Source organism: Microtus ochrogaster, chromosome 8 (genome assembly GCF_000317375.1).
Source record: "Microtus ochrogaster isolate Prairie Vole_2 chromosome 8, MicOch1.0, whole genome shotgun sequence".
Taxonomy (NCBI): Eukaryota; Metazoa; Chordata; class Mammalia; order Rodentia; family Cricetidae; genus Microtus; species Microtus ochrogaster.
This window is the reverse complement of record NC_022015.1, coordinates 72,170,436-72,195,406: the sequence shown is the minus strand read 5'-3', so window position 1 is coordinate 72,195,406 and position 24,971 is coordinate 72,170,436. Positions and strand designations below refer to the sequence as shown.

At 46.5% G+C, this 24,971-nt stretch overlaps 2 protein-coding genes across 2 annotated transcripts; one reads left to right on the top strand and one right to left on the bottom strand.

The window, feature by feature from the left end:
- Positions 1 to 1,285: 1,285 nt before the first annotated feature.
- Positions 1,286 to 16,238, bottom strand: Hif1an (hypoxia inducible factor 1 subunit alpha inhibitor). The gene is made up of 8 exons (XM_005352341.3): positions 16,034 to 16,238; positions 15,552 to 15,802; positions 13,008 to 13,156; positions 10,231 to 10,376; positions 9,164 to 9,270; positions 8,742 to 8,805; positions 8,347 to 8,457; positions 1,286 to 7,586 (listed from the first exon to the last, which is right to left on the bottom strand). The coding sequence occupies exons 1-8, from the start codon at positions 16,208 to 16,210 to the stop codon at positions 7,542 to 7,544; spliced, it is 1,050 nt and encodes a 349-aa protein (XP_005352398.1). The 5' UTR covers positions 16,211 to 16,238; the 3' UTR covers positions 1,286 to 7,541.
- Positions 16,239 to 18,242: 2,004 nt separating this feature from the next.
- Positions 18,243 to 23,661, top strand: Ndufb8 (NADH:ubiquinone oxidoreductase subunit B8). The gene is made up of 5 exons (XM_005352342.3): positions 18,243 to 18,377; positions 18,629 to 18,755; positions 20,264 to 20,363; positions 21,163 to 21,318; positions 23,472 to 23,661. Exons 1-5 carry the CDS (start codon positions 18,293 to 18,295, stop codon positions 23,562 to 23,564), a joined length of 561 nt encoding a protein of 186 aa, XP_005352399.1. The 5' UTR covers positions 18,243 to 18,292; the 3' UTR covers positions 23,565 to 23,661.
- Positions 23,662 to 24,971: the final 1,310 nt, after the last annotated feature.

Genomic DNA, 24,971 nt, shown 5'->3' with positions numbered 1-24,971 from the left:
TCTCCCCAGAAGAGAGAGAAAATTTAGGCATTGTTCATGCTAAGACAGAGACAAACAAGCTGTCTCAGAGGAGGGAAGGAAACTAATGTTTGGTGTGAACACTGAGTCAAAAATCTCACTTGTCTCATTCACTCCTAGTAGCCACATGGTGGCACCTGTTAAAGGAATCAAACACAGAGACAGTAACTTGACAGACAAGGGAAGGCAAAGGTAAAACCAAGATTCAAACCTAGTCTACACAATTCCAAAAGGTTTTCTTGTACACACTGCTTTTAGTTCTTTTTTTTTTAAAGACTTATTTATTATGTATACAACACTCTGCCTCCATGTATGCCCACATTCCAGAAGAGGGCACCAGATCTCATTACAGATGGTTGTGAGCCACCATGTGGCTGTTGAGAATTGAACTCAGGACCTCTGGAAGAGCAGTCAGTGCTCTTAACCACAGAGCCATCTCTCCAGCCCCCTGCTTTTAGTTCTTAAAGACAAGTCCAGCCTGTCAAATGTGGCAGAAAGACAGTATTTTGATGGAAATGCTGCCTTGCCAGATTTCCAGCCACGGCTATGACAAACTGTAATCTGGAAATGTCTCAACTTCTGTGGCCCACCTCTCTATCAAAGTTCTCAGGAAGAGCTCAGGGTCAAGTGTTTGCAGCGCTCATGTTCTCTAACACTTTCACCAGCCCTGGAGGGCCGTGGTCATGTTCATGACTGGAGTCACCCACTCTGTGCTTTAGTCTGTCCCTGAAACTTAAGTTCTTCCCACTCACACACACTGCCCCTCTTGCCCCTCTTCCTTTGTTCGGGGGCTGCCTGGCAACACAGGCTAGGCCTCCATTCCTACTCCTTAAGGTCTTGTCCTAGCAGAACCATCTATGACCCCAAAAGGCCCTGCCTTTTGGATTTCGGTCCCCTCCACCACCTTATCTTTTCCATTTCGCTTCTTCCCCTCTTCTGTGAATTCTGAGAACTATACCTGGAGAATCAGGGTAGAGCAGTTACGGAGAGGTCGCGTATAGGCAGTTCGTCCAGAGTCCAGCAGAATGGCAGACCCATTATGTACTCTTCACTCTCACCTCCACTGCCCTACACACTATATACTCAAATGGATAAAAACCTAGCCCCCCCCCCCCACACACACACACAGTGATTTTGGGTTAATGTACAGAGCTTCCCCAAAGACAGGATTGACCTTAATGACCAAGCCAATAGGGCTTAAGCAAACAGAATAAGCCAAAAAATGTGGCTGGTGCAATAGAGAAGAGAGCCAAGGCCCAGGGCCAGAGTTACACAGAAAGAGGTGACTGCAAGGTGACTCTAAATGCCCTGCAGACCAGAGGGATGGCTTGGCATCAAGCATCTTCCCCTATGGGGCCAGTGCCAAAGCCTTGGGAAGTTGAGTACCTATGGAGGGGAACTGCCGAAGTTTGGCACCATGAAATAAAGGGGGGTAGAAGCTGGGGGATGATGCAGAGAATCCCACCCAGTCAAGTGTATCTCAGGCTGAAGTTTGAGTAGCCTGGTTCAACACCTTCCCCACAAGGTCTGCTTCAGAGGCTGAACTGTGAGGACAGTGGAGCCCTCCAAATCTATCTGCCCTTCACAACAAATGTGGGCCCAGCAACAAACATATTTTCAGATTCCCAAAGCTAACCAAAAGGTTTTGTTCTTTTGTGTTCCTACACCCGGCCTTTCTCTGGAAGGATTCAAGGCAACCCTCTGGACTATGCAAGAGAAACCCGGGCAGAAACACACCGTCTACTTTTCCTGCAAGCCCTGGGTAGCTACTCTCTTCCAGTCATCAGCTCAGGCTGGATCACTTCCTGTAGAAGGCCTACCCTACTGTGAGTATCCAAGTAGAGTGAGGAGCTTGTCCTTGTACATCCCTAACTCTCTTACTGAACTGACAGCACTCAGTCCAAGAAACTAGCCCAGTGCCTGGGACAAGAGCACTTAACAAATAGAACCCATTTTTCTCCATTTTAATTCCTTCTGCCACTTAACACACTTGTAATTTAAACACACTAAATGGCACAAAAGTAAACCAAAAGGGCCTTAGCTGCGATACATTCTTACTGAGTTTAGATGAGAGTGGCGATGGGTTCTTATGATAGCCAGATGTGACCAACAAGGGGGAGGGACTGATATGAGCAGGGGTGGGTGCCAGTGCCTCAGTTATGCGAGGGACAATTCTCCAGGTGGAACGAGGAGCCATGGTGAGATGCTCAGAGATGACCGCACCTCCCCAGGCCCAGGCTGCTACAAGCAGGAGTCTGGCCAACCAGGCTGAAGAGGAAGCAGAGCTAGGTACGGGGAAGACGAGTCACTGGAAACCTGTCACACACCACCGAAGCAGTAAGTTGCATACTATGAACCACCACAGCCGTTTATTAAGTGCTCACCAGCACTGTGCTAAAGCTTTACAGACATCATTTCAGTTAATCCAGCAACCCTGAGGTAGATATTTTCAAACCCCCACCCCCACATATTATTATAATAAAGAAACTGAGACTCAGAGAGGTTAAAGGAATCAACCAAAGTCAAACCCAGCTGGTAAGTAGCAAGCTAGAAATGTGTACTGAAGGTATCAGAGCTCAAAACGCATGCTTTTAAACACTAGACTGTTTCCCCTTGAAAGTTAAAGGACACACATTCCTTCCCCCAAACAAGGCTCTACGGAGGAGGGAGGGCAGTTTAACTGACTTCTTGAATCAGTCCTTGTACTTATTCTCTTGGAGGAATAGAGTGCCATCCCATGAGAAGCTGACCACTGGGTCCCTTTCTTTGTTCCCATACCATTCCAGCCCTCCTCATGGGAGGCCTCCACTCCTGACACCAGCCTACTATGCTGCTTCCTTCTAGCAACCTCTGGCACACAGGGGTCTGTCAAACTTGGTGACACTGAACCAAAGACCTGAGAGAAATTAGGAAACATTCAGAAAATGTCCCTCATCCCTGAACTGCTGGACCCTAAGGCACAAGAACACATTCAGATGGAACCACCAAGTTCACTCTTCCAGCCTGGCTCCCAAGCCTGGCCTCTTTCTAGCAGTCTCTCCTCACCAAGTTCTTTGCCTCTCCAGGTCCCTCCCCAATTGTGTCCAAGGCGTCACTACTCACAGGCTATGGGCATTGAAGACACCAGTTTCTGAGCCTTTGCTCCTCCAGAAATGTCCCCAAAGTGCTCAGCTGGGCTCCAATCAGGACCCCCTGGATCTTTAATTAAACAGAGTTGACTGAAGGACAAGCAGAAAGGCCCACCAGCCTGAGACAAGCTGACCAGCATGTAATGACAAAGTAATGGCAAGAGGACAGAGCAGACAGAACACAGACTAACCAGGAACATGTCAACAGAGTTACCTGAGGTCAGAAACTAAGAGGGAACAGGGAGAAGCCTGTGGAGAGGGACCCTAAGCTAAGCTGTCCAGCACTTGTAACCAGAGAGCATCTTCGAGGAAAAGAGCCTTGGTAAAGAGGCCACTAAGAGCCCGGGAAGGAGCAAGCTCAAAGCCCCACCTAGAGGTACATTAAGAGGACACCAAGAGCAATTGTGGGGAAACTGGAAAGGCCTGGGCCTCTAGAACCTCTCAGCTACTCCTATCCATCTCCACACCTACCCCATCTAGGCAAAACTGGTCAGAGAGTCACTGCTGGTAGCCCTTGCTAAATTCTGCACCAAGTTTTGAAGGATGAAAGACAACAGAGGTAGGGAACTTAGCAAGGAGTGAGATAGCACCATCCTTGAGAAGTTCACATCATGGAAGCAGACAGAAACCCACCCCAACCCTTGAGGGAGCCTGGGATCTAAGAGATACTTGAATGACAAGGACTTACTTCTTGGTGCAGATTGATATTGTCTTAGGCATTTGAAGGGACAGAATGTTGAGGTAAAATCAGGGACACTGGAAGATCTAAGGTGGATTTTCCACACCTTATTAACAGTTAGCTGGGTCACTGTCACTAGTCTGAGCCAGAACCTCGTTGTCCCCATAGCCACCACTGCACTGATCCAGAGAGGCTTGAAGGGCGAGTGTCTTCCTCAGGGAGCCCAGTGCTGTGCATCCTCTTCCTCATAACAGCACCCACCTTGCACGGATCTGAGCTCTGCTACTTTCCGGGAGTTTCCTCTGCACTTTCCAGTAGTTTGGTAAAGATCAGGTTTCCTGCCCAACCTGAAGTGCCGAAATGTGACAAACACTTGTCACAGCTGGGAGACCAACAGTGTTGGCTATTAGAGAAACATTGCCCATAACAGTAAGCACACGTCAAACTCCCCTATTGTTATTCTTCGCCCTAGGGCTTGTATTTAGTACTCACTCATCTATCTTCAACTTTGTTGGTTCCTGCAGGAAAATCTGTTTCTAAAGCCACCTCAAGCTGGGTTGGACTCTTAGTGTGTGAAGGCATGCACGCTCCACCCACACTTGTGGGAACTCCAAAAGGGTACTTGGCCCAGAAGATTCTGAGGGTCAGAGACAGGGACTGTCTCCCCATACTGGGTCGGCCCACTAGTAAGGCTCCTTCCCTCTCCGTCTCCTAACAGATTCAGATTAATGATGGCTCATTCCTAATTGTCAAATTTCTTTTCCTTCATCCTGTGTCTAATCACCAGTGACAGAAACCATTACGCAAATGAGAGCAGACGACTTCCCCCAACTGTTCGCGTTGGTAAAAACCTTGTAATTTAGAGCTCTGATTTGTAGGGAAGCTGGTCTCCCCCAGGCATCCTGGGCATCTGCTCCACTGATGCCCAGGACAGCCCCTCCTCCACCCCACAACTCCAACCCCCCAGCAAATATTTGACTTCACAAAACAGTAGTTTTCACTGAACTGCTGGTATGAAAACAAAGTCTGCAGCGTGGCTGACCCCTAGACAAGCCCAAGTCTCCACCTTCCTTGGCACATCTGACTCCCACGCTGCTGGTTAGAACAGTAAACTCTGTAGCAGCAATGCTTCCTGTGTTCCAAGTAGAATCTGAACCTGAGCAGCCCTAACCTAGATGAGGGAAGGAAGTGCATCTCCTCCCCAGAAGGAGGTGACCCAGCAGACGAGGACCCCAGCGGTCTAGAACCCCTTCAGCTCTGAAGCAGAGGCATGCTGACAGGAGCTATGGGACCTCCACTGAAGGGTACACAGTACCCTATCCCCAGCAGAGATAGAACTCCCTCCTCTACAGTTGCTTCCAGGCAGCTTCTGGATGTCTCTAGCTAGAGCCCCCACACCCTCTTGCCTGAGTCTGCCTGTACACTGCCTAGGAAACAAGACCTGAGGGCAGGTAGAGAACTGAGAGTTTGGAGGAAACGGAGGAGGAGCAGGAAGAGGGGACAGGCTTATAGCCAAACAGACTAGGTTTGATCTTGACTGCCACTCTTCATCTCCTCTTTGAGCTGTGTGAAGCGAGAAGCTACCATGCAGGATTGGGAGGGTCAGAGGTAAAGGCAACAGCATACATCAGGTGTCTAAGACCAGGAGTGGCTATTACATCATACCAGCATCAAGACCAATCCTGTGACGGTCCCAAAGTTTACCTTCTCTCTCCTTGCCCCCAGTCACCCTAGGTCAGACCTGTATGAGGCACAGTATTCTGAAGGATAAACCAAGAAGACCCAGATTCCCTCCGACACATCCCAACACCTTTGAGGGCAGTGGCAGGACATTCTACTGAGAATGAAGACAATCTGCCACGATGCCAATCTAATCCTGCTTTGCCCGGCTCTCTTGCTGTACTCCTCTTTCCCAAAGGAGATGGAGGCCATGCAGTGTACTGCAGTCACACCGCCCAGCGCTGGCTGTATTTGAAGAGCTATACCTGCGAAGGTACCAGTTCTGCATACCCATATTGCATCAAAACCCCAGAATGGGGTACTAAAGACCCCTCCCCAAAACATGTACACAGGTGCACGCAAGCATCGGCATGCATCTTCTCAGTCCACGGGGTACTGTAAGCTGAGCTTTGGGGCAAAGAGCCACAGCTCAGACCTAGAGGTCAAACTTAAGAGGGTGGAAGTAAAAAAGTGGAAGAGAAGGAAATAAAATTAGATTTCCAACTCATATTTTAGAGAAAAAGATGATGGAGCAAGGACTTGAGGTAAGGGGACACAGGGCCACCACTCTGCCAAATGCAGGGGCCCCTTCCCTCCGAGCAGATGTGAATGATGGCACTCTGAGGTGTGTGACACTGAGCTGCCCAGCCATGAGCTGCTCCCTCAGGAGGTCCCACACGTAGCGACCAACAGAAAAGGAAATTCTATCTCCATGCGCTACCAGCTGTCCTACTCTAGTCATGTGACGGATGTTGGGTCTGGCAGAGGCGCTGGCTCGAAGAGGCAAGAGGACACGTTTGTCCTTGCCCTGAGGTGGATGAAAGGTATTGAGTTAGCTGCCTAAGTCTGATCCCATTTCGTCTACTCAGCCAGGAAGCTCAGCAGAAGCAGGGGATGTGGCCTGGACAGGGAAAGACATAGAACCCAGAGGCTCAAGGTGTCAGCTTTAGGTAGGCTGCAGTGAGATCTGATCAAGATAGGATGGCTAAAATCCGAGTTTGAAAGCTATAGGCTAAATCAGGCAGTATCTGGGGTTCACACTGTACTGTCACATTGGACAAGGTAAGCAGTAGAGAACCTTGGTAAGCAAGAAGATGGCAAGTGTGAACACACACACGTGTGCATATGTGTACACACACATGCAGAGGTTTATACCCCTGGAGCCCAAAGAAGTCAGAGCTAGGAGAACTTCCTCAATACCTAGCGCAGGGGCAAGAGCTGGTACTGAAAGAATAGCTGCGTGTGTCTGTAATTTGGAACATACGCACAATCCTCTATTCCTTGGTTCCCAGGGTTTCCTTCAATGTATGGCTTGAGTTTGTAGTTCTCAACCAGAACCCTATCTAATCTTCTTCTACTAGAAGGCTATCTAGGCTCCCAAAGACAAGCCTCCTTCTCAATGTCCCCATTAGGGACCCAGCAGCTATTGCTATTGGCCTATAGCCTGACTATGCTGCAAAAACTGGCAGAAGGCAGACTGATGAGCACATCCATTCTGGCACCACAACCCAGATGTCACAGGGATACAGGAGCATCTCCTCTCTCAGGCTGAGGCACTGAGGCTTCAGGAGACAGCAGCTGAGAGCCAGAAGTGATATCCTGACCCAGGAAGAGGGAACAAGGAACAGATACATGCATGTGTGTATGTACATATGCATATGCACACATGTACACACACACACACACACCCTGAGGTTGACAGACTAACACAGACATGATGAAAACCAGAAGCTGGGACTCCACACACTGAATGCAGGACTTTAGGGGAGCAAAGAGGGAAGGTTCTGGTGCTCAAAAGGCAAGGGTGAGAAATCTTTCCAAATGGGAGTGGAGTCAACTACCCTGCCTCGCCCCAACACCTGCCTCCAGGGCCATGGCAAGAGTCCAGTCCATTAAGTGCAGCGTGCAATACTAGTGCTTGGAGTGTCCTGTCCTCATCAACGAAGCATGTGGATGAGAGAGCAGTCACCTGGCAGGAGGCCTGGACCTCTGGCAGGTTAGTTGTAACGGCCTTTAATCATGGTGTTCAACAAAGGCCCCACCTGTAAAGAGAGAGGAGGAGCCCATCAGATCTGCCTGTCTCCTGATCTTGGAGACATTCAATATTCAGCCATGGACAAGGATAAGTGATCACTGAACCTTGTAAATGTTCTAATCAAGTTTCCTGAATGTCAACTTAGTATTCTAGGGCATGACCTTTTGGCGGTCCAGTTTATTTTTTCCTTCCTTTTTAAGATTCCCTGTGTATCTACAAGCATCATCCATCAGACAGAAGATGATCTGAGGAGCCAATAAGCCCCACACACTTGAAAGTGTGTCTACATGTTTCTCCAATGTGCCTCAAGAATTTTAAATGCTTCTCTATTCTAACAAAAGGTTACCTGCAGTTAGTCTTGGTGCTCTCAACCCCATAGGCATCTCTGATGCTGAGGCTAACCACAGGAAGGAGGCAAGGCAACTAAAATTCAAACCTCCTTCTTTCACCCCTTTGGGACCAGTGACATACCTGAGTGAGAAGCAGGACTAACACTACCTAGAGCAGCCCTGGCCCAGCTGGGAGAGCATGAGGAGAAGCTTTATTACACACTTCCTATTCCAGAAGAATCCTCTCAGGGGTCCCCAGATGGCACAGATGCCCCGAGGCAGACATTACTACTAGCATGGAACGGATTATAATGGATCCGCCAGTCAAGCCCAGTTCTCATCAGAAAACAAGATTTCCTAAATATACAAATAAAGTCTATGGAGAGGACAGTAGCTGCTGAAACAAGAGGAGCTGCAGAGAATGTCACCAACCCTTACCTCTTGTGGATTCCCCAAGGCTTCTCCAAGCATCTTCTCAATATTTCTCATGATGGCTACTTTCTGGTGAGCTTTGAGAGGGTACTCAATTCTCTTAGGGGTAGGAGCCCCCTACAAAGGAAGCAGTAGCTCAGGAAATACCTTTAACACAGGCTTTCAGCTCTAGCTGCATATTCCCTTCTAAAACACACTTTAATTGTATTCTTTTCCATCTCCCTGAGTCACTTCCAAGGATAATCGATAACCCCATCCCAGCCAAAACCACTTATGCCTCCTTCACTCCAGCCCCGTTCCATATGGACACATGTACAAATAAAATAAAAATGTATGTGTGTGTGTATGTGTGTAAACATATATATAAACAACCACAAAAACAAAATTCCACCAATATTCACCTTGTACCAGAAGTTCACAGTGATGGTAATTCCCCCATTTAGTAATGACTCTATGTGGTGCCACCTATTAAAAAGAAAAGAGAGAAGGGGGAGGGCTCTGTTTACTCTCCAGAGACGAGGATGGGAAACTAGTATAGTCCAGCTAAGGAAACAGTGAAGACAGGAGTTGAAGCTCATCCTGTAAAACACACAGTGGGCTAGAGGCTGTGGTGTTGAGTCTCCAAGTACTGAAGAGGTAGATACAGGAATACAGATCTCTTCGTAAGAGACAGAGCTGTCCTCTATGCTTAGTATGCTCATGTCTGGACATGCTGATCTTCCTGTAGGTTAACCCTGCCACAACTCAGAAGGGACACAGATAAAGCTTTCTGGGAACAGAGAAGAAAGCATTCCGAACAGGCCCCCATCCCTAGCCTCCTCACCAGTACATTGGGATGTAAAGAACATCACCGGGGCCAACCACTGTTTCATAACCAACCACATTTCGGAAATTGGGGAAACTTTCGTAGTCAGGATTGTCAAAGTCCACCTAAGGGTCAAGAAAAAGAAAAAAGATCAGTACAGTGATTGCTTGCTGTGGCAGCTTTTAAAAAAAGAGAGAAAGAGAAAGAGAGACTTAAAAATGATTTCAGAGTTTGTATCCAGAAGATACAATGGATGTGAACTGTTCCCGCTCAGAGAACAACTTAAGGAAGTCCATGCTCATTTGTTACAATAAATACTTCTAGACTTCAGTGCCCCCGAGCTCTGAAGAACTCCTCAAAAGCCCGAAGTTATGAGGAATTAGGATTCATCCATCACCCAAACCTTTCCCAGCGTTTTCTCCCAAAGTCTAACCAGAAGAGTCCTACATGAAGTAGCAAGGCATCTTTCTCCTCAAGAAGAGGATGTCGGAAGCTGGAGAGATGGCTCAGCAGTTAAGAGTACTTGTTGCTTTTGCAGAGGACCCAGGTTTGATTGCCAGCACCTACATGGTGGCCTCACAGCCATCTGTAACTCCAGTTCCAGGGGATCCAACGTCCTCTTTTGACCTCCACAGGCACCAGGCATGCACATGGTGCATATATATGCATGCAGGCAAAACACTCATACACAGAAAATATTTACCTATCTCCCTATCAAAAAGAAGTAGCATACATGATAAAAGAAAACAATTATTAATGTCAGTGGAGGCAGTCATATTTTAATGAAACTGAGTCAAAAAAGAATCAAGCTAAGTAATCTGAGTCTACCAACATTAACGATGGAGCTTGTTCCCCAACAATTAGCTCTGTTTATACTTACAAATATCTGGGGTTCATCACCGGAGCTTGGAACATGTAGGCTACACTGTGACATTATTCTCTGAACTTGTTTGTAAGGCAAGACCAGCCAATAATGCAGACCTGACAAACCCCCAAAGGGAAGGGCAACCGTATCCCAGCCTCTGATCTCAAAGGCATTCTTAGAACCTGGAGTTCGGCACCCTCTTCAGATCACATAAGCTCACCTGGCTTTGCCTGTCACAAGGATGGTGGACAGGGTATGGATAGAGGCACTCAAACTGATCTGGAGGAAATAAGATGCATCGCTTATGGCCTTTTATCTGGGCAAAGAAGTTCTGTTGCTCATCATAGTGAGCAGGAGTCACATTTCCTGTAAGAAAAGACATTTTCTTAGCTGAGACAGCACAGGTGAAATGTAGGCAGAGCCTTGTGCTGGAATGACGTCTAGCTGTCCCCTCAGCTAAAAGTTAAATTAAATCTGAAACAGGATCAGGACATTACAATTACAACTCTTAGTAAATCAGGTGTTAGATTTTCTGAGCAGCAAACTCTAGCAACCACCACTGTACGGTAGGCATCAGCTAGCAGACGGTCCTCAGTGTTGGCTGATGCCCTTACTGGCAGCAGAGCTCATTAAACAAGCCTGGCAGGCAACAAGCTTGCACTCTTCCTGACTATGGCAAGTATCCAAGGGCAGCAGAACGATGAGAAACGGCTGACATGACTGGTGCCACCAGTGCACGCAATCTCCTCTGAGCTGCTAACTAGTCGCTCTGGGTGCTAGGAATATGCCCTTGCTTCAGGGAGCTCTTCTGGAGCCCAAAGATTCTCAACCGCTGTTCTCACTTCACCAACACCTACGGGATGCAGCATCGCTCAGAGCAACACTGGGGCTCACTGAGGCTGCTGACTCCTGATGAGAGAAAGATTACTAAACTACTGAAGAAAGAGTTGTAGAATTTAAGACTGCTTAGAATGTCACCTTGGCAAGGCCTTGGAGTGCAGGCCTGTAATTCCCGCTACTTAAGAGTCTTAAGCAGGGATATCATAATTTCAAGGCCGGCACGGGCAATTTAGTGAGACTCTGATTCAACATGAAAATGTTTTTAAAATGGCAGGGACAGCTCAGTGGTACAGCACTTGCCCAGCAAGCACAGGCCTATGTCCAACGCCAGGAACCACACATTTAAATGTGTACACACACGTACATATATTGCTACCTTGAATTAGTTCTGTCCTAATGAACATTCCATCTATTCCTGTATAACTAGGTCACATCTGTATACTTGTATAATCTGTGAGTTTAGAGAACATTCCCAGATGGACATGGTGGTACACACCATAACCCTAGCACCAGGAAGGCTGGGCAGAAGAGCTGCTGTGGCTGTGAGCTACCCTGAGCTACACAGTAAGTTCAAAGTACACCTGGGTATGTAACCTGACACAAACAACACAAACATCCTGGAGGACAGCCAAGTAAGCCAAAGCAGCTGTCTCCCACTGCTGACAGTCCACCTACGTCCTCCAACAAAAGCCTTGCATCTCTACCAGAGGCATCCGCTTCCCTGTGCCTGGCCCCAGGAAAGGAAAGCAATGAGATTAGCCCAGTATCAAGGAAATCGGAACTGTATTCCTTCTGCAAAGCCAAAACTTGGTTTTAAAGAAGCAGATAAGTGTCAATTCATCAGCTGCATGTGGGGAACCTGGTTACCATGTTAGCAGCCATCCAAACCTGAGGAAACAGCAACGAAGGAAGACCGAGGGGCTCATTTTAGGTCAATGATATCAAATAGTTATTCTGCTTCATTGTTCAACGAAGTTTACCCACCACTTATGACACAGCTGTTGATGGTGCTGGAAATGAATAATAACCCTGCCCTGCAAGCAGGGTTCCTTCTCCTGAACAGCACTTAGACACTTCTTTCTACTGAAAACAAAAAACAAGGGGGCTAGAGAGGAGCACTTGTTGCTTTGGCAGAGGTCCAGGGTTCGATTTCCAGCACCCACGTGATGGCCTACAACCATCCTCACTTCAGTTCAAGGGGACCCATTGCCCCCTTCTGATGTCCACCTGCATCAGGTACACAAATGGTATACATACATGCACATACATGCATGTAAGCAAAACATTCATACACATAAAATTAAAAATTTAAAAACCATTAAAAAACTCAGAACACATTTAGTTATGTGCATATAAAATTCCCCATGAAGTATACCATGACGTGCCTCTAGGGAGGAAACCTGAGAAACTGGGAATAAAGGAAAGGAGAGACTGATGGCAAAAACCTATTTATAGTCTTCCAACTTTGAACCCATAAAAGTGTATTTAAGAGATAAGGTTTTACCATATTAGAAAAGTTTCTGCCAGGCATGGTGGCACACGTCTTTAATCCCAGAGTTCAGGAGGCAAAAGCAGGTGAATCTCTGTGAGCTAGAGACCAGCCTGGTCTACAGAGTGAGTTCCAGGACAGCCAGAGCTACACAGTGAGACCCTGTCTTTAAAAAAAAAGTTTCCATTTTTACAGGAAAAAAAAAATCTCTTCATTATTCTGTAGAGCAATGGAACACAGTGACATTTCAAGGAGGCCTCACTAGCTTAGTGTCTGTGCTCACACAGCAACTAAGAAAAAAAATTTTTTTTTCCTAGACAGGGTTTCTCTGTATAACAGTCCTGGCAGTCCTGGCTGTCCTGGAACTCGCTCTGTAGACCAGGCTAGCCAGAACTCACAGAGATCTGCCTGCCTCTGCTTCTAAGTGTTGGGGTTCAAGGCATTTGCCAAAACCACCTGGCGAGAAAGGAAAAGAACTTACTTAAGATTGTGTGACACTACCCAAGAGACTTAAAATTATCTCATTTAATCATGGTAGCTATTTATAAGACCTTGTTCCTCAGCAGATGAAAAAGTTCAGTGACATGTTCCCGTCATGGAGCTAGTAAGTGGAGGGTCGGCACTCACACCTGCACGATGTGACACCATGCTTTCAGAAGCACTCTTACCTTCCATGCCAATGAGCAGCAGGTTAGAGGTCAGCTGCCCCCAGCCACGCTTTCCCTGTTGCTTATTAATCCAGTTCCAGTTAAAACCCAAGAAGTCCATAACGATCTTCCTCCCCACAGTGTCATTGAGCGTTTGCTGCAGATACAACCTACATTCCCCAAGGAAAGAAATTCCATCAGTCCATGAGCTCGATCCCTAGTATGACCCCCACGTCTGGGAACCCAGTCTGTCACTAGCATTCTCAAAAGAGAACAGCTACAGTCATGCAGGACTTTAATGCGGATTCACAGACAGGAATTCTTTCTCCCTGTTTGAGTTCTGCTCCACAACAAGTTCTTTAGAGTTGAGAGTCTTAAAACCTGGGCCACAGTACAGATTCATTTAAGAATGTGCACACACAGGGAAAGTCACACGATTTAGCTTCCTGGAAGCCCATCCACACAGTCCATGATGAATCGGCCTTCCTCCAGACTCTCCTTGATGGTCACTGTGGCTGATCCTAACTCACCAGGCCTTCCTTGTGGAAAGTTAACTCTTGGTGTCCACTTATTGGTGCCCACAGTCTTATTTAACTTGCTTTGACCAATGAAATGTCCACAGAGGAACTTGTGTTGCTTGCAAGTATAATTTAAGAAACACTCCACGCTACCCTGCTTTCCCCTTTGTTACATCCAACTGCAAAATTTCAGATTGTAACTACTGGGACAATTTGTGTCCAAGACTCAAGGAGATGATGCGACCCTTGACAAACATGTCTGAGAGTGAGAAATAAGGACTTCACTGCCTTAAATCCTACCTAACAATTAAGGTGAAATTCATTAGAAATTTCAGGAACTTGGAAAATCTAGCTACAAGGAACCTTCAAGACTCTCTCACAATAACAGAACCTGGCCTTTAATTCCTTATTTTTCTGCCTCCACCTCCTAAGTGCTGTGATTATTACATGGATCACCATGCCTGGCTGTAACACACATACCTACAAAACAGAAAGAGCTAGAAAGCTAGAGACACTCCCAAAAATAAATATAAACAACATTCCTATTACAATTTAATAATAAAAGCTCAAATATCTCCCAGCATACATGTGGAGGTCAGAGGACACTTTGTGGGACTTAGTTCTCGTCTTTCACCATGCCGGTCTTGGGAATAAACTCAAGCTGACAGGCTTGGAAGCAAGCACCTTTACTCACTGGCCCAGACATTTAAAACCTACTCACTAAGGTACATACTGCTGACAGGAAGTCAGGAAAGAACCAAGACAGGGGACTCCAGAGAACTCCAGACAGGGCCAAATGTAGGACAGTCATGCACTATCAAGTACTCCACAAAAGAAATTCTCCAGGGACAATTTTATAGCGTGGGACTGACTGAAGCTACATAACTGGGCTGTCCTCAGAAGTGAAAATAAAAACACAGAGGAAGAAAGAAGCACTCCAAGTGATGATCTGATCGATCTTCCCAATGCTAAAAAAGATCTTGATACCCCTTAACCCCAATCCATACCATACACTGGATTGTTCAGCATGAACTGTCCCCAGACAGTATTCTAGAACCGAGACTGCAAACTGTCAATTTCAGGCGAAATCTAACAAAAAATTGTTTCTCTCTCTCTCTCTAAATGTGTGTGTGTGTGTGTGTGTGTGTGTTAAAAGTCAAAAGTGGAGCAGGAGAGATGGCTCAGTGGTTCAGAGCACTGAGTTCAATTCCCAGCACCCACATGGTGGCTCACACCATCTAATAGGACCTGATGCTCTCTTCTGGCTGCAGGTATACAGGCAGAGCACTCATACATAAAATATAAATAAAGTTTAAAAAAGAAAGCCAGAAGGGGCTGGAGACATGGCTCAGCAGGTAAGAGCTCCTCCAGAGAGGTCTGGGGTTCAGTTCCCAGAACCCTCATGACAGTTAACAATTGTCTGTTATTCCATTTGCAGAGAATAGGGTACCTCCTTCTGGCCTCCATGGATACTGAATATAAACAGGGCACAAGACATACATATGTGCAAACACCCATACACGCCTTTAATCCCAGCAGTCAAGGCAGAGGCAGAAGAATCTTGGTGAGTCTGAGGTCAGTCTGGTCTGTATGGCAAGTTCCAGGCCACCCAGCGAGAGAGAGAGTGTGAGAGCCTGCCCCACCCCCCAAAACTAAACCAAAACCCCAAACAACTAAAAACAAAGACCCATACAATGACTTCTTACTTCCAACAGGACATATACACCTTCATTCAGCCTTTTAAAACTTTCTGCCTAGACATAGTCAAGCCTTTCTTTCATCCGATTGACGCTGCAACTGTCACTCTCACTACCTAAGATAGGAAATTAGATTCACAGTTCAAGACTAACGCTACTCTCATTCCTCAAGCTTCTAGAAAGAACCATCAAAAACTCAAGGCCCTTACAGTATAGTAAAGAGGGATATTCATTCGTTAGTAATGGAACACAGACGTTGGCGATACCAATCTCTTCTTACCCAATTCCACCACACCTCCAAACCAGTACAGGAAAGTGGATGCCCTAATTCTACCGACTAGGCAACTTACCGCTCTTCTCCTCCCCGCTGCTGTATGTCCTGTAGTTTCTCAACGAACTCATGGAATTTAATTTCCTCCCTGTTGGACCTTGGCTTAAAGTTCTGGAAATTAGCCATCTTCTTTTCATCATAGTATAAGAATTTATGGGTGCTGGCGCTGTATACAGAGAAATCCCCGTTGCCTATATTCTCTTGCAGGTAGTCTAGGTCCCACTTCAGAGCGGGATACACAAGGTTTGTGTCGGTCAGCACCACAGGCTCCTAAGTAAAAACACCAGAAAAAGATCAACCAAGTGATACCAAGGAGCTAATCATTTCTTTTCGACGATATTTGTACTTGTCAAATTCCCAACAATTTCTCCTGTAGAGCACTACTGACACACCATCTCTCTTTCCCGCCCCAAGTCTCAGTCCACAACCCGGCCAGTTTCCCAGCGCACCCCCTAACTGGGTCCTTTCCTCCACCCCTTCAGCAGCAGCCCCGCCCCCCACCTCATTTTCGATGAGCTCTTCCGCCCGAGGGTCACTCTGGCTCAGACGCGGGATAGGCCGGGTCGGAAAGCTGTAACTTCGCAGTTGGGACTCATTCCAGGCGGGGCCCGGAGCTCCCGCCTCTTCCCGGGGCTCTCCAGAGCCAGAGGCCGCATCTTCGGCCGCCGTCGCCGCCATCTCTGCTCTAGGGGACGGCCCCGCCGGAAGCGGAAGTTCCACCCTTTCCGGAAGCACCCACAGCGTACACCACTAGAGATGAACTGCAAGAGAAACCGGTCCAGACCCTTTAAGAAGGTTGAAGGAGCGCTCCCTAATGGTGACCTGCAGCACTACAGCCTAGGCTTCACTCTGCCACCCTCCTTAGTCCTTCAGAAAAGGAACTAACAAATAATTAACAAAATATTAAAAATAGTACAAAATATCGCTGTCTGGGCATGCTCAAGCTTACAGAGGCAAATATAATTACGCTTTAAACTTTGCTCTCATGAGTGCCGAGAGAAGCCAATGTTAGGCCAACTTAAGGAATCACTAGAAAAATCAATTTTCATATAGATCTTGTGTAATGCCATCCTGGAAGCTTAGGCATATGATAAATGGCAAGCTGAATTCATTCAGGATCAAGGGAAGACCAAGGGCTTATAGTTCCAGCTACTCCAGAGGCTGCAGCATGGACAACAAGGCAAGTCACCATCTCTTAAAATAAAATAAGAAAGAAAGAAAGAAAAAAGAAAAAAAAAGGAAAATAAAATCAAATCAATGGAAGAATTCTTTTGTTTAATACCACCTGAGTTTTCTGAATCTGTAACCATCTCTCCTACTTAAATCTATCCTTGCAATGAGACCAATGTGACAGAGGTCCTTCCCAGTAAGCTACCACCTCATGGAGCTACACCGATTATTAGAAATGGGTTAATCAAGATGTGAGAATTAGCCAGTAAGAGGCTAGAGTTAATGGGCCAAGCAGTGTTTAAAAGAATACAGTTTGTGTGTTGTTATTTCGGGTATAAAGCTAGCCATGCGGGAGCTGGGTGGAACGCAGCCCGCCGCTCCTCACTACAACTTAGCTTTAAAAATGAAATATTAACACAAACTACACTGTATTCACATTATGTGAGAGAAGATAGACACAAAAGCCACACATTGTATGATTGCATTTCCATAAACATACAGATTAGGCACAAGCATAGAAACAAAAAATAGGTTAGTGGTTGCCAATGTGTGGCAGTAGAGGAAATAAGTTAACAGGTATGAGGTTTTCCTGGGGGAGCGACAAAACGTTGTGGAATTGAACAGAAGAGATGGTTACACACCTTTGTGATATGCATTAAAAGTCGTCACACACCTTTGTGTTTGAGACAGAGTATAGTGTAGCCCAGATTGGCCTTCATTAGGGAGCTCAGGCTAGGTTTGAACTCCTGACTGTTCTGCCTTTACTTCTCAAGTGGTAATATTGCCAAAGTCTTATACCATCAAGTGAGGCTTGTTGTGGTTTTTGTTTGCTTTTTGTTGTTGTTTTTCTTTCAAGACAGGGTTTCTCTGTAGCTTTGGAGCCTGTCCTGGAACTAGCTCTTGTAGACCAGGCTGGTCTCGAACTCACAGAGATCCGCCTGCCTCTGCCTCCCAAGTGCTGGGATTAAAGGCATGCACCACCTTCGCTGGGCACTTGTGTTCTTTAGAAGAATACTTTGTCTCTCTTGGGACTTGAAGGGGAGTGGGAGAGCCGGCGGGAAGTAGGAGGAGGGGAGGAAGTGGAAATTTTGATTGGTATTATTTATAAAGTAATAAAAAATCTGCTGGAAAAAAAAGAAAAAAATTAGAGTACTTTATGGAGCTGGAGAGATGTCTCAGAGGTTAACCGATTTGGAGGCTCAAACAAAATTAAGAACTAAATTTGAAAAACGACTACGTGTGATAATGACCTGTGACGTCAGTCAGGGGAGTGGTGGGAGGCAAGCAATTTGAGGAAAGAGTATCTGATTTTATTTTGGTCAGTTGTCTGAGATGTTCTGTGGGATGTCTGAAACGACATCAATCACCTGAAGGAGAAAAGAAACACTATGACTTGAAATACCAAAGAAGAAATAGCTTTGATTCCTCTCCTTGCCATCCGCTCCCCGCCCAGACAGAACCAGCGTTTTGAAAGCCGCTCAGCTTGACCCTGGAGACCTCTGCGCCGGTTTCAGCGGTCGCGTTTGGCCCCGCTCAGCCACCGTGACTCGCCTTTGCGCATGTGCTGGGTGAACGGCAGGGAAGGTGAAGATGGCGGCGCCCGGGGCTGCAGCTCTGGGACTCCGGTGGCTGCAAAGGGCAACCCGCGGCATGGTGCCACTGGGGTCATGGAGAGGTCCGCAAGAACGCTCGAGACGCTGGTGTGGGAAGGGGGTGCCTGATGTTTGCTGTCCCGGGAGGGGGCATCCTTGGGACGGTGGCGGTGGTGTGCCGGCCGGGGGGCAGGTGAATTAGTGTGTCCAGGAGAGGTGATCCCGAGGGTTGCGGTCGTCCGGCAGAGTGCGGAGCTCCGACCTCTGCAGTCATTGCGGCCTTCTGGGTGGTTAGAGCACCGTGTCCCTCTGACATGCATCCCTCTGCGTTCAGCCTTCCATATGACCAAGGACATGCTGCCGGGGCGGTATCCTAGGACCCCAGAGGAACGCGCCGCGGCCGCCAAGAAGTATAATATGCGCGTGGAAGACTACGAGCCGTACCCGGATGATGGCATGGGGTGAGGTAGAGGGAGGTCTACTCGCTTTAGGGACAGTGATGGGTGAAGACCTTTGGATTGGGTGGTGCGACTCTGACGTTTTCTCTTGAACCTGCTTGTGACCCCGTCAGAGTCATGGGCGTGGGTGCTTTCCTTGGTGTGGGAAGGTGGGAGTGGGTGAGTGAGCAGCTGCAGCCGAGAGGACTGCAATTTTTTCCTTGGCTCAGGCTGCTTCCTCAAATGAGAAAGCCGAGGTTTTAATACCTCCCTCGAGGACTCCAGAATAGCAGAATTCTTCCTGGGCTTCATCCAGAGCACTGGGTTTCATTTAGATTGCGCATCTGCTGGGCTCAGGTGCTGTCAGCTAGGCACGTGATCAGGCTGAAGCTGTACTCCTGTCACAAGAACCTTATCCTGGATGGTGTACTCTGTGTTTGTATCTGTCTCATCAAAAGTGTGTGTACCTCCCACCCCCATTTTTGACGTTAGAGATGTGAAAATCGCAACAACTGTTAAGCAAATTAACCGTCAGCCTTCATTCTCCAGTTGGTGTTAGTCTCGTCTGCCCATGTTCATGTAGCGTGGTTAATTATGTATAGTGGTTAAACATCACCACTATACATAATTAGAATTTCTATACAAAATTAGAACTTCTTCTTTTAGCACCTCTTGTTTTTGTTTCCCTGTCAGTTTCTTTGACATGTGCCCAGTTACCATTATTTATTTATTTATTTATTTCTTCTTCTTCTTCTTCTTCTTCTTCTTCTTCTTCTTCTTCTTCTTCTTCTTCTTCTTCTCTCTTTTTTTTTAAAAACTGTGTTGTGGACAGGAACAGCCTGACTAGTAGTCTGTGAACATGGATTTGTAGAACCCAGCTAAACAAGACCTCCTATGAGGCTTTTGAAGCATGAGGCTGTATATCAACTTGTGATTAAGAAACATAGTAGTGTCGGGCGGTGGTGGCGCACACCTTTAATCCCAGCACTCGGGAGGCAGAGGCAGGCGGATCTCTGAGTTTGAGGCCAGCCTGGTCTACAAGAACTAGTTCCAGGACCGGCTCCAAATCTACAGAGAAACCAAGTCAAAAAAATAAAAAAAAGAAGAAGAAAAGAAAAAAGAAACACAGTAACTATGGAGAAAAAAAGGCTTTTCTAATGCATACCCTTTTTAGTTTTTATTCCAACAAATGTGGATGGCTTTGTATTTAGAGCCTATCTGATGAAGGAATGGAATAATTGATTGCTAAAATTCTCTTTTAATCCTAATTATAGAGTTGTGTGGCTTTTCTCTGTAAAAGAGAATAAGGCCATGTCGTTTCAGAGTTTAACATAACCTCTAATTGTAGCTTGGACCTTTTTTTGTTCTTTTATTAGTACTAGAACTTGAGATCTTGAGTCGGGGTGTGTTCTTCTATCCTTAAGTGAAGTAGTTATAGCCATTGCTTTGTTTCTGATCTTTGAGATGAGGGCTCTGAATTGTCAGTGACTGCTCACAGCCCTTTCCAGAAGTTCTTGCTGTCTGTCCCTCAGGTATGGCGACTACCCGAAGCTCCCTGACCGCTCACAGCAGGAGAGGGATCCATGGTATGAATGGGACCACCCAGACCTGCGGTTGAACTGGGGCGAAACGGTGAGAAAACCATTGCCCATTTCACTTTCTCTCCGTGTCCTTAAGTTTGCCAGGACTCTCTTTAGTTTATGTAGTACTTTTTTGCTAAGATTTTCTGCTCAAGGAAACAACATCTGGGGATGTGAGACCCGAAGTTCTACGTATGGCGTGTGGGATGGAACAGACAGGAAATCCCAGAGTCCTGTGTACTGTGAACATTGCACATGCCGTGCTCAAGCCACCTTTGATGAAGCCAGCATTCATCTTTGCTGGCTCTGTGTCTTGGACCTGCCTCTCAGAATATTGCTCCCAGGAAGTGGAATGGTTCTGTTAAACCTTGTGACGGGCTCTGGCCGTTTTAGATTGCCTGCTGTCTTAGTTAGGGTTTCTATTGCTATGATGAAACACCATAACCAAAAGCAACGTGGGAAGGAAAAGGTTCATTTGGCTTATACTTCCTCAGCACTGTTCATCATCAAAGTAAGTCAGGACAAGAACTCAAAACAGTATCCCAGATGCAGGAGCTGATGCAGAGGCCTTGGAGGGGTGCTGCTTACTGACTTGCTCCCCATGACTTCCTCGGCCTGCTTTCTCACAGAACCCAGGACCACCAGCCCAGGGATGGTCCCACCTACAATGGGCTGGGTCCTCCTCCATCAGTTACTAATTAATTCCATCTAGATCTTATGGAAGCATTGTTTCATATGAGATTCCCATCTTTTAGATAACTCTGGGTTGTGTCAAGTTGACATGAGACTAGCCGGCACACCTGTCTTGCAGGAAGAGTAGTTTGTGATGGTTCAATGCTTTTCTGCCACAGATCCACTGGGACCTAGACATGTATATCAGGAATCGCGTGGACACATCCCCTACCCCTGTTTCTTGGGATGTCATGTGTAAACATCTCTTCGGCTTCGTGGCCTTCATGGTTTTCATGTTCTGGGTTGGGGAGACTTTCCCTTCCTACCAGCCTGTGGTGAGTATTTTATGGATTCCCCAAAACACACCTGCTTTTCCTCCTTTGCTGAGGGCATGAAGTCTCTGGAGTAGGAAACGAGCCGATACCGAGTTTGGCTTCCTCGAGGTTTAGAAAATAGGAAGATGAAGGGCAGCAGCCCCTCCAGGCAGCAAAGCACTGCTCTCCCTCCGCTCGCCATGGACCAGTCGAATTGAAAGACGGACGTTAGCACTAAATAGTGGATGAGAAAGTGGAAGCTAATCTTCAGAATTCCATTTGACAATGGGAGTTATCCTTATATTTTAGAGAACAGCCTTTCAAGGCCGAGTCAAAGACTCTAGAGTTGAAGTCTTATCCTGTCTTGGACACATGAAGGGCACTTTCTGCAGGCTACTAGAAATAGTTGTCAATGGTCAGCATAGACAGTTATGTCTCAAAGAATTCAATGGACATAGAGAATATACCTTCCAGCTTAAAAGAAGTTTTAAGAAATTTTAGCTAAATGACATGATGAGCACCATTTGAACATGTATGTTAGAGCCTGGCATGGTTTGTCTGTGTATGCCTATAGTAGATGCACAGAATGGGATGAGATGCTGCGAGGGAGTAGGATTAAAACTGGAGGCTGAAAACAAAACACAACAACAACAAAAATGGGATTTGGGTGGTGGGGAAGTCAGAGAAACCATGAAGGGTAAGCGAGAACAGTCGGAGGAGGAAGGATGGTGAGTTAGTTGTTATATAGAAACAGGGCCAATGAAATGGCACATGGGTAAAGGCACCAGGCTCCAAGCCTATTGACCTGAGTTCAATCCCTGGGACCCACATAGTAAAAGAGAGAGAATTAACTCCTGTGAGTTGCCCTCTGACTTCTGCGTGAGTGCCATGGCAAGAGTGTACCCACATATCTACATATTAAATAATTAAATGTAATTTGAAATATTCAAAAATTTAAACCAGCCATTAAAAAAAGAAATAGTTCCTAAATCACCTGCTGTGTGGGTTTCCTAGAGAACTACAATACATTCGCATTCCCCCCGGCCTGGTTCTTGGAAGTTCTAATTCTTTGACTTCACAATAGGGTTCTAGAATCAACATTTTCAACAATCTTTAGGTAATTATAAAATGCATTTAGAATTGAAGATCACTATGCTAAAAACACTGTGAGGTGAATTGATTAGTTCCATTGGGCAGCTTTTATTGCATAGCTGAGGATTTGAACTTGATGACATAGTGGTGTATTAACTGAACAAATATTTATGCAACCTCTGCTATGTACTGGATGTAGACTGTGCCAGGAGATAGGGTGCAGGGATGTCTTGGGCCGCCTCTAGTACCAGGGAGCTGCTTTTAGGTTTTGACTGACATGATGAGGGCTGGGTTCTTAGGAAAACTAACCTGGGAGTAGTCTCCAAGGTATGTTGGAAAGAGAGACACAGGCAGGGAAGCTGCCGTGTGTGCAGTCGGCCGCCCGGTGCTACCTCCACAGAGATAATGTCCTGAAGGTAGCTGGGATGGCTGTGCGCACTGACACGAGCCTTCTTGCCGAGCCCCAGGGACTCCTTGCTGGAGAGCATGTGGGGCTGTGGTGAGCACTAACTTCACTTCAGGAGAGCACGGAACAGCGTGGCTCTTCCATTTTTCAGTTCTGTAAGCACATCACCCTTTTCTCCTCCCTTTGAGCTGTGTTCTCTGGCAGCTGTTTGTTGGTAAAGCCAGCAGCTCCTAAAGCATGTCCCAGCCGTGCCTCCTCTGCGCTTTCCCCCACCGCTGCTCCTGCACGCCTCATTTGCTAGGCCACTTTAGTGGTGGAACCATTAGAGGCTGAGTGACTTAAAGGAGATTGAGTCTGTCTCAACCCCGAGAGAGAATAGGATGGATGGATGCGTCCTCTCATTTGGAAAGCATTGGCTCGGACTCCCTCCCCCCATTCCCACCTCTTACTTGCAGGGCAGGCACCACTTCTCTTACAGTTTAGGCTCTTTCTCTGCTGTGGGTTGTGCAGGGGCATTGCTTCTGCCATTTTAGCTCAGCTGGATCTGACCAGAGGCTACTGTATACCCATTTGCTCGGCATGATCGTTAACTAGAGTGGGATGTAGTCAGGTATTAGCTGGCTGGCTGTTGTTCTTGCTGACCTGTGTGGTTTTTGGTTTTTGTTTTCTTCCTTAGGGGCCGAAGCAATACCCTTACAATAATCTGTACCTGGAAAAAGGCGGTGATCCTACCAAAGAACCTGAGCCAGTGGTTCACTATGAGATCTGAGGAGGCTTCATGGGCTTTCGTGCCCTCTGACTAGGACTTCCTCATTCCTAGAGGTTTAACCTTAATGAGATCCCTAATAAAACTCAGTACCATGGTCCCTGTGCCTCATTTCCCCAGGAACAGTCACTGCTGTCGGAACCTCCCCTGTGCTGCTGGCCTGCTCTGAACTTGGAAGGTTGGGGAATAAGCATAAAAAGACATTAGTTCATTCCACTGGGGCTCTGAAGGTGGGTGAGATCGGCAGGCTGCACAGCAGGTAGTAAAGGACCAGTCCTTTTCTCGTTTACTGGGTCAAAGAAGAATTGGGACAAGATTTATTACCTTTAAAAACCATTTTTGTGGACCATATCTCTAATCCTAGCACAATGAAAGCTGAGGCAGAATTATGCAAGTTTGAGGCCAGCCTGGGCTACATAGTGAGGCTATAAAAATAAAAACAACCCGAAACTTATTCATTGTTAGGTTTAAGAGATGTGTGGTGCATGCCTCTAACCCCAGCACTTGGGAGGATGAGACAGGAGGATATCCATGAGTTCAGGACTAATCTAGGCTTTGTAGTGAGTTTGAGGCTATCCTGAACTGTTTAATAGTAAGACTTTTTAAAATAAACAGTTTATTTAAACTCTTCAACAATAATTTGGTTTTAAAAGAAAGTAATGTGTTTCAAGTCTGTGATGATAGTTGGGGAGGACTGCTCTAATGCGGTGGCATCTCTGCATTCCTCCTTCCAAAGCAAAGAATCCAAGCTCCTATGACAGCCTGAGAAGAAAAACATGTTTCTGAGAGTCTATAATAATTCGTCTCTGTTCTTAAAAAAATTTCTAAAGCATGCCGTGTCAACCACAGATAAAAATTATATGCAGCCAGGCGGTGGTGGCGCACGCCTTTAATCCCAGCACTCAGGAGGCAGAGGCAGAGGCAGAGGCAGGTGGATCCTTGTTGAGTTCGAGGCCAGCCTGGTCTACAAGAGCTAGTTCCAGGACAGGAACCAAAAAGCTACGGAGAAACCCTGTCTCAAAAAATCAAAAAAAAAAAAAAATTATATGCAGATATCACCAGACTATGCAAGGTCACCATGGCCATTTTGCTCAAAAGGAACGTGTGTTACTGAGAACTATTCCAACCCTGATTTCTAGATGTCATGTTTGGAGGTGACACAGTCTAAAGTTCTCAGATCTATAGTGATTCTTCACATGACTTTAATCCCAGCACTCAGGAGGCAGAAGCAGGCAGATATTTTGAGCTCTGGGCCAGCCAGGGCGATATCTTTGGGCCTCCAGGGACATTACATGTGTTCATATTTCAGGCAAACACTTGTTTAAAAAACAAAACCAGAGATTGGGTGTGGTGGCACACATTTTTAATTCCAGCACATGGGGACCAGAGGCAGGTATATCTCTTGAGTTG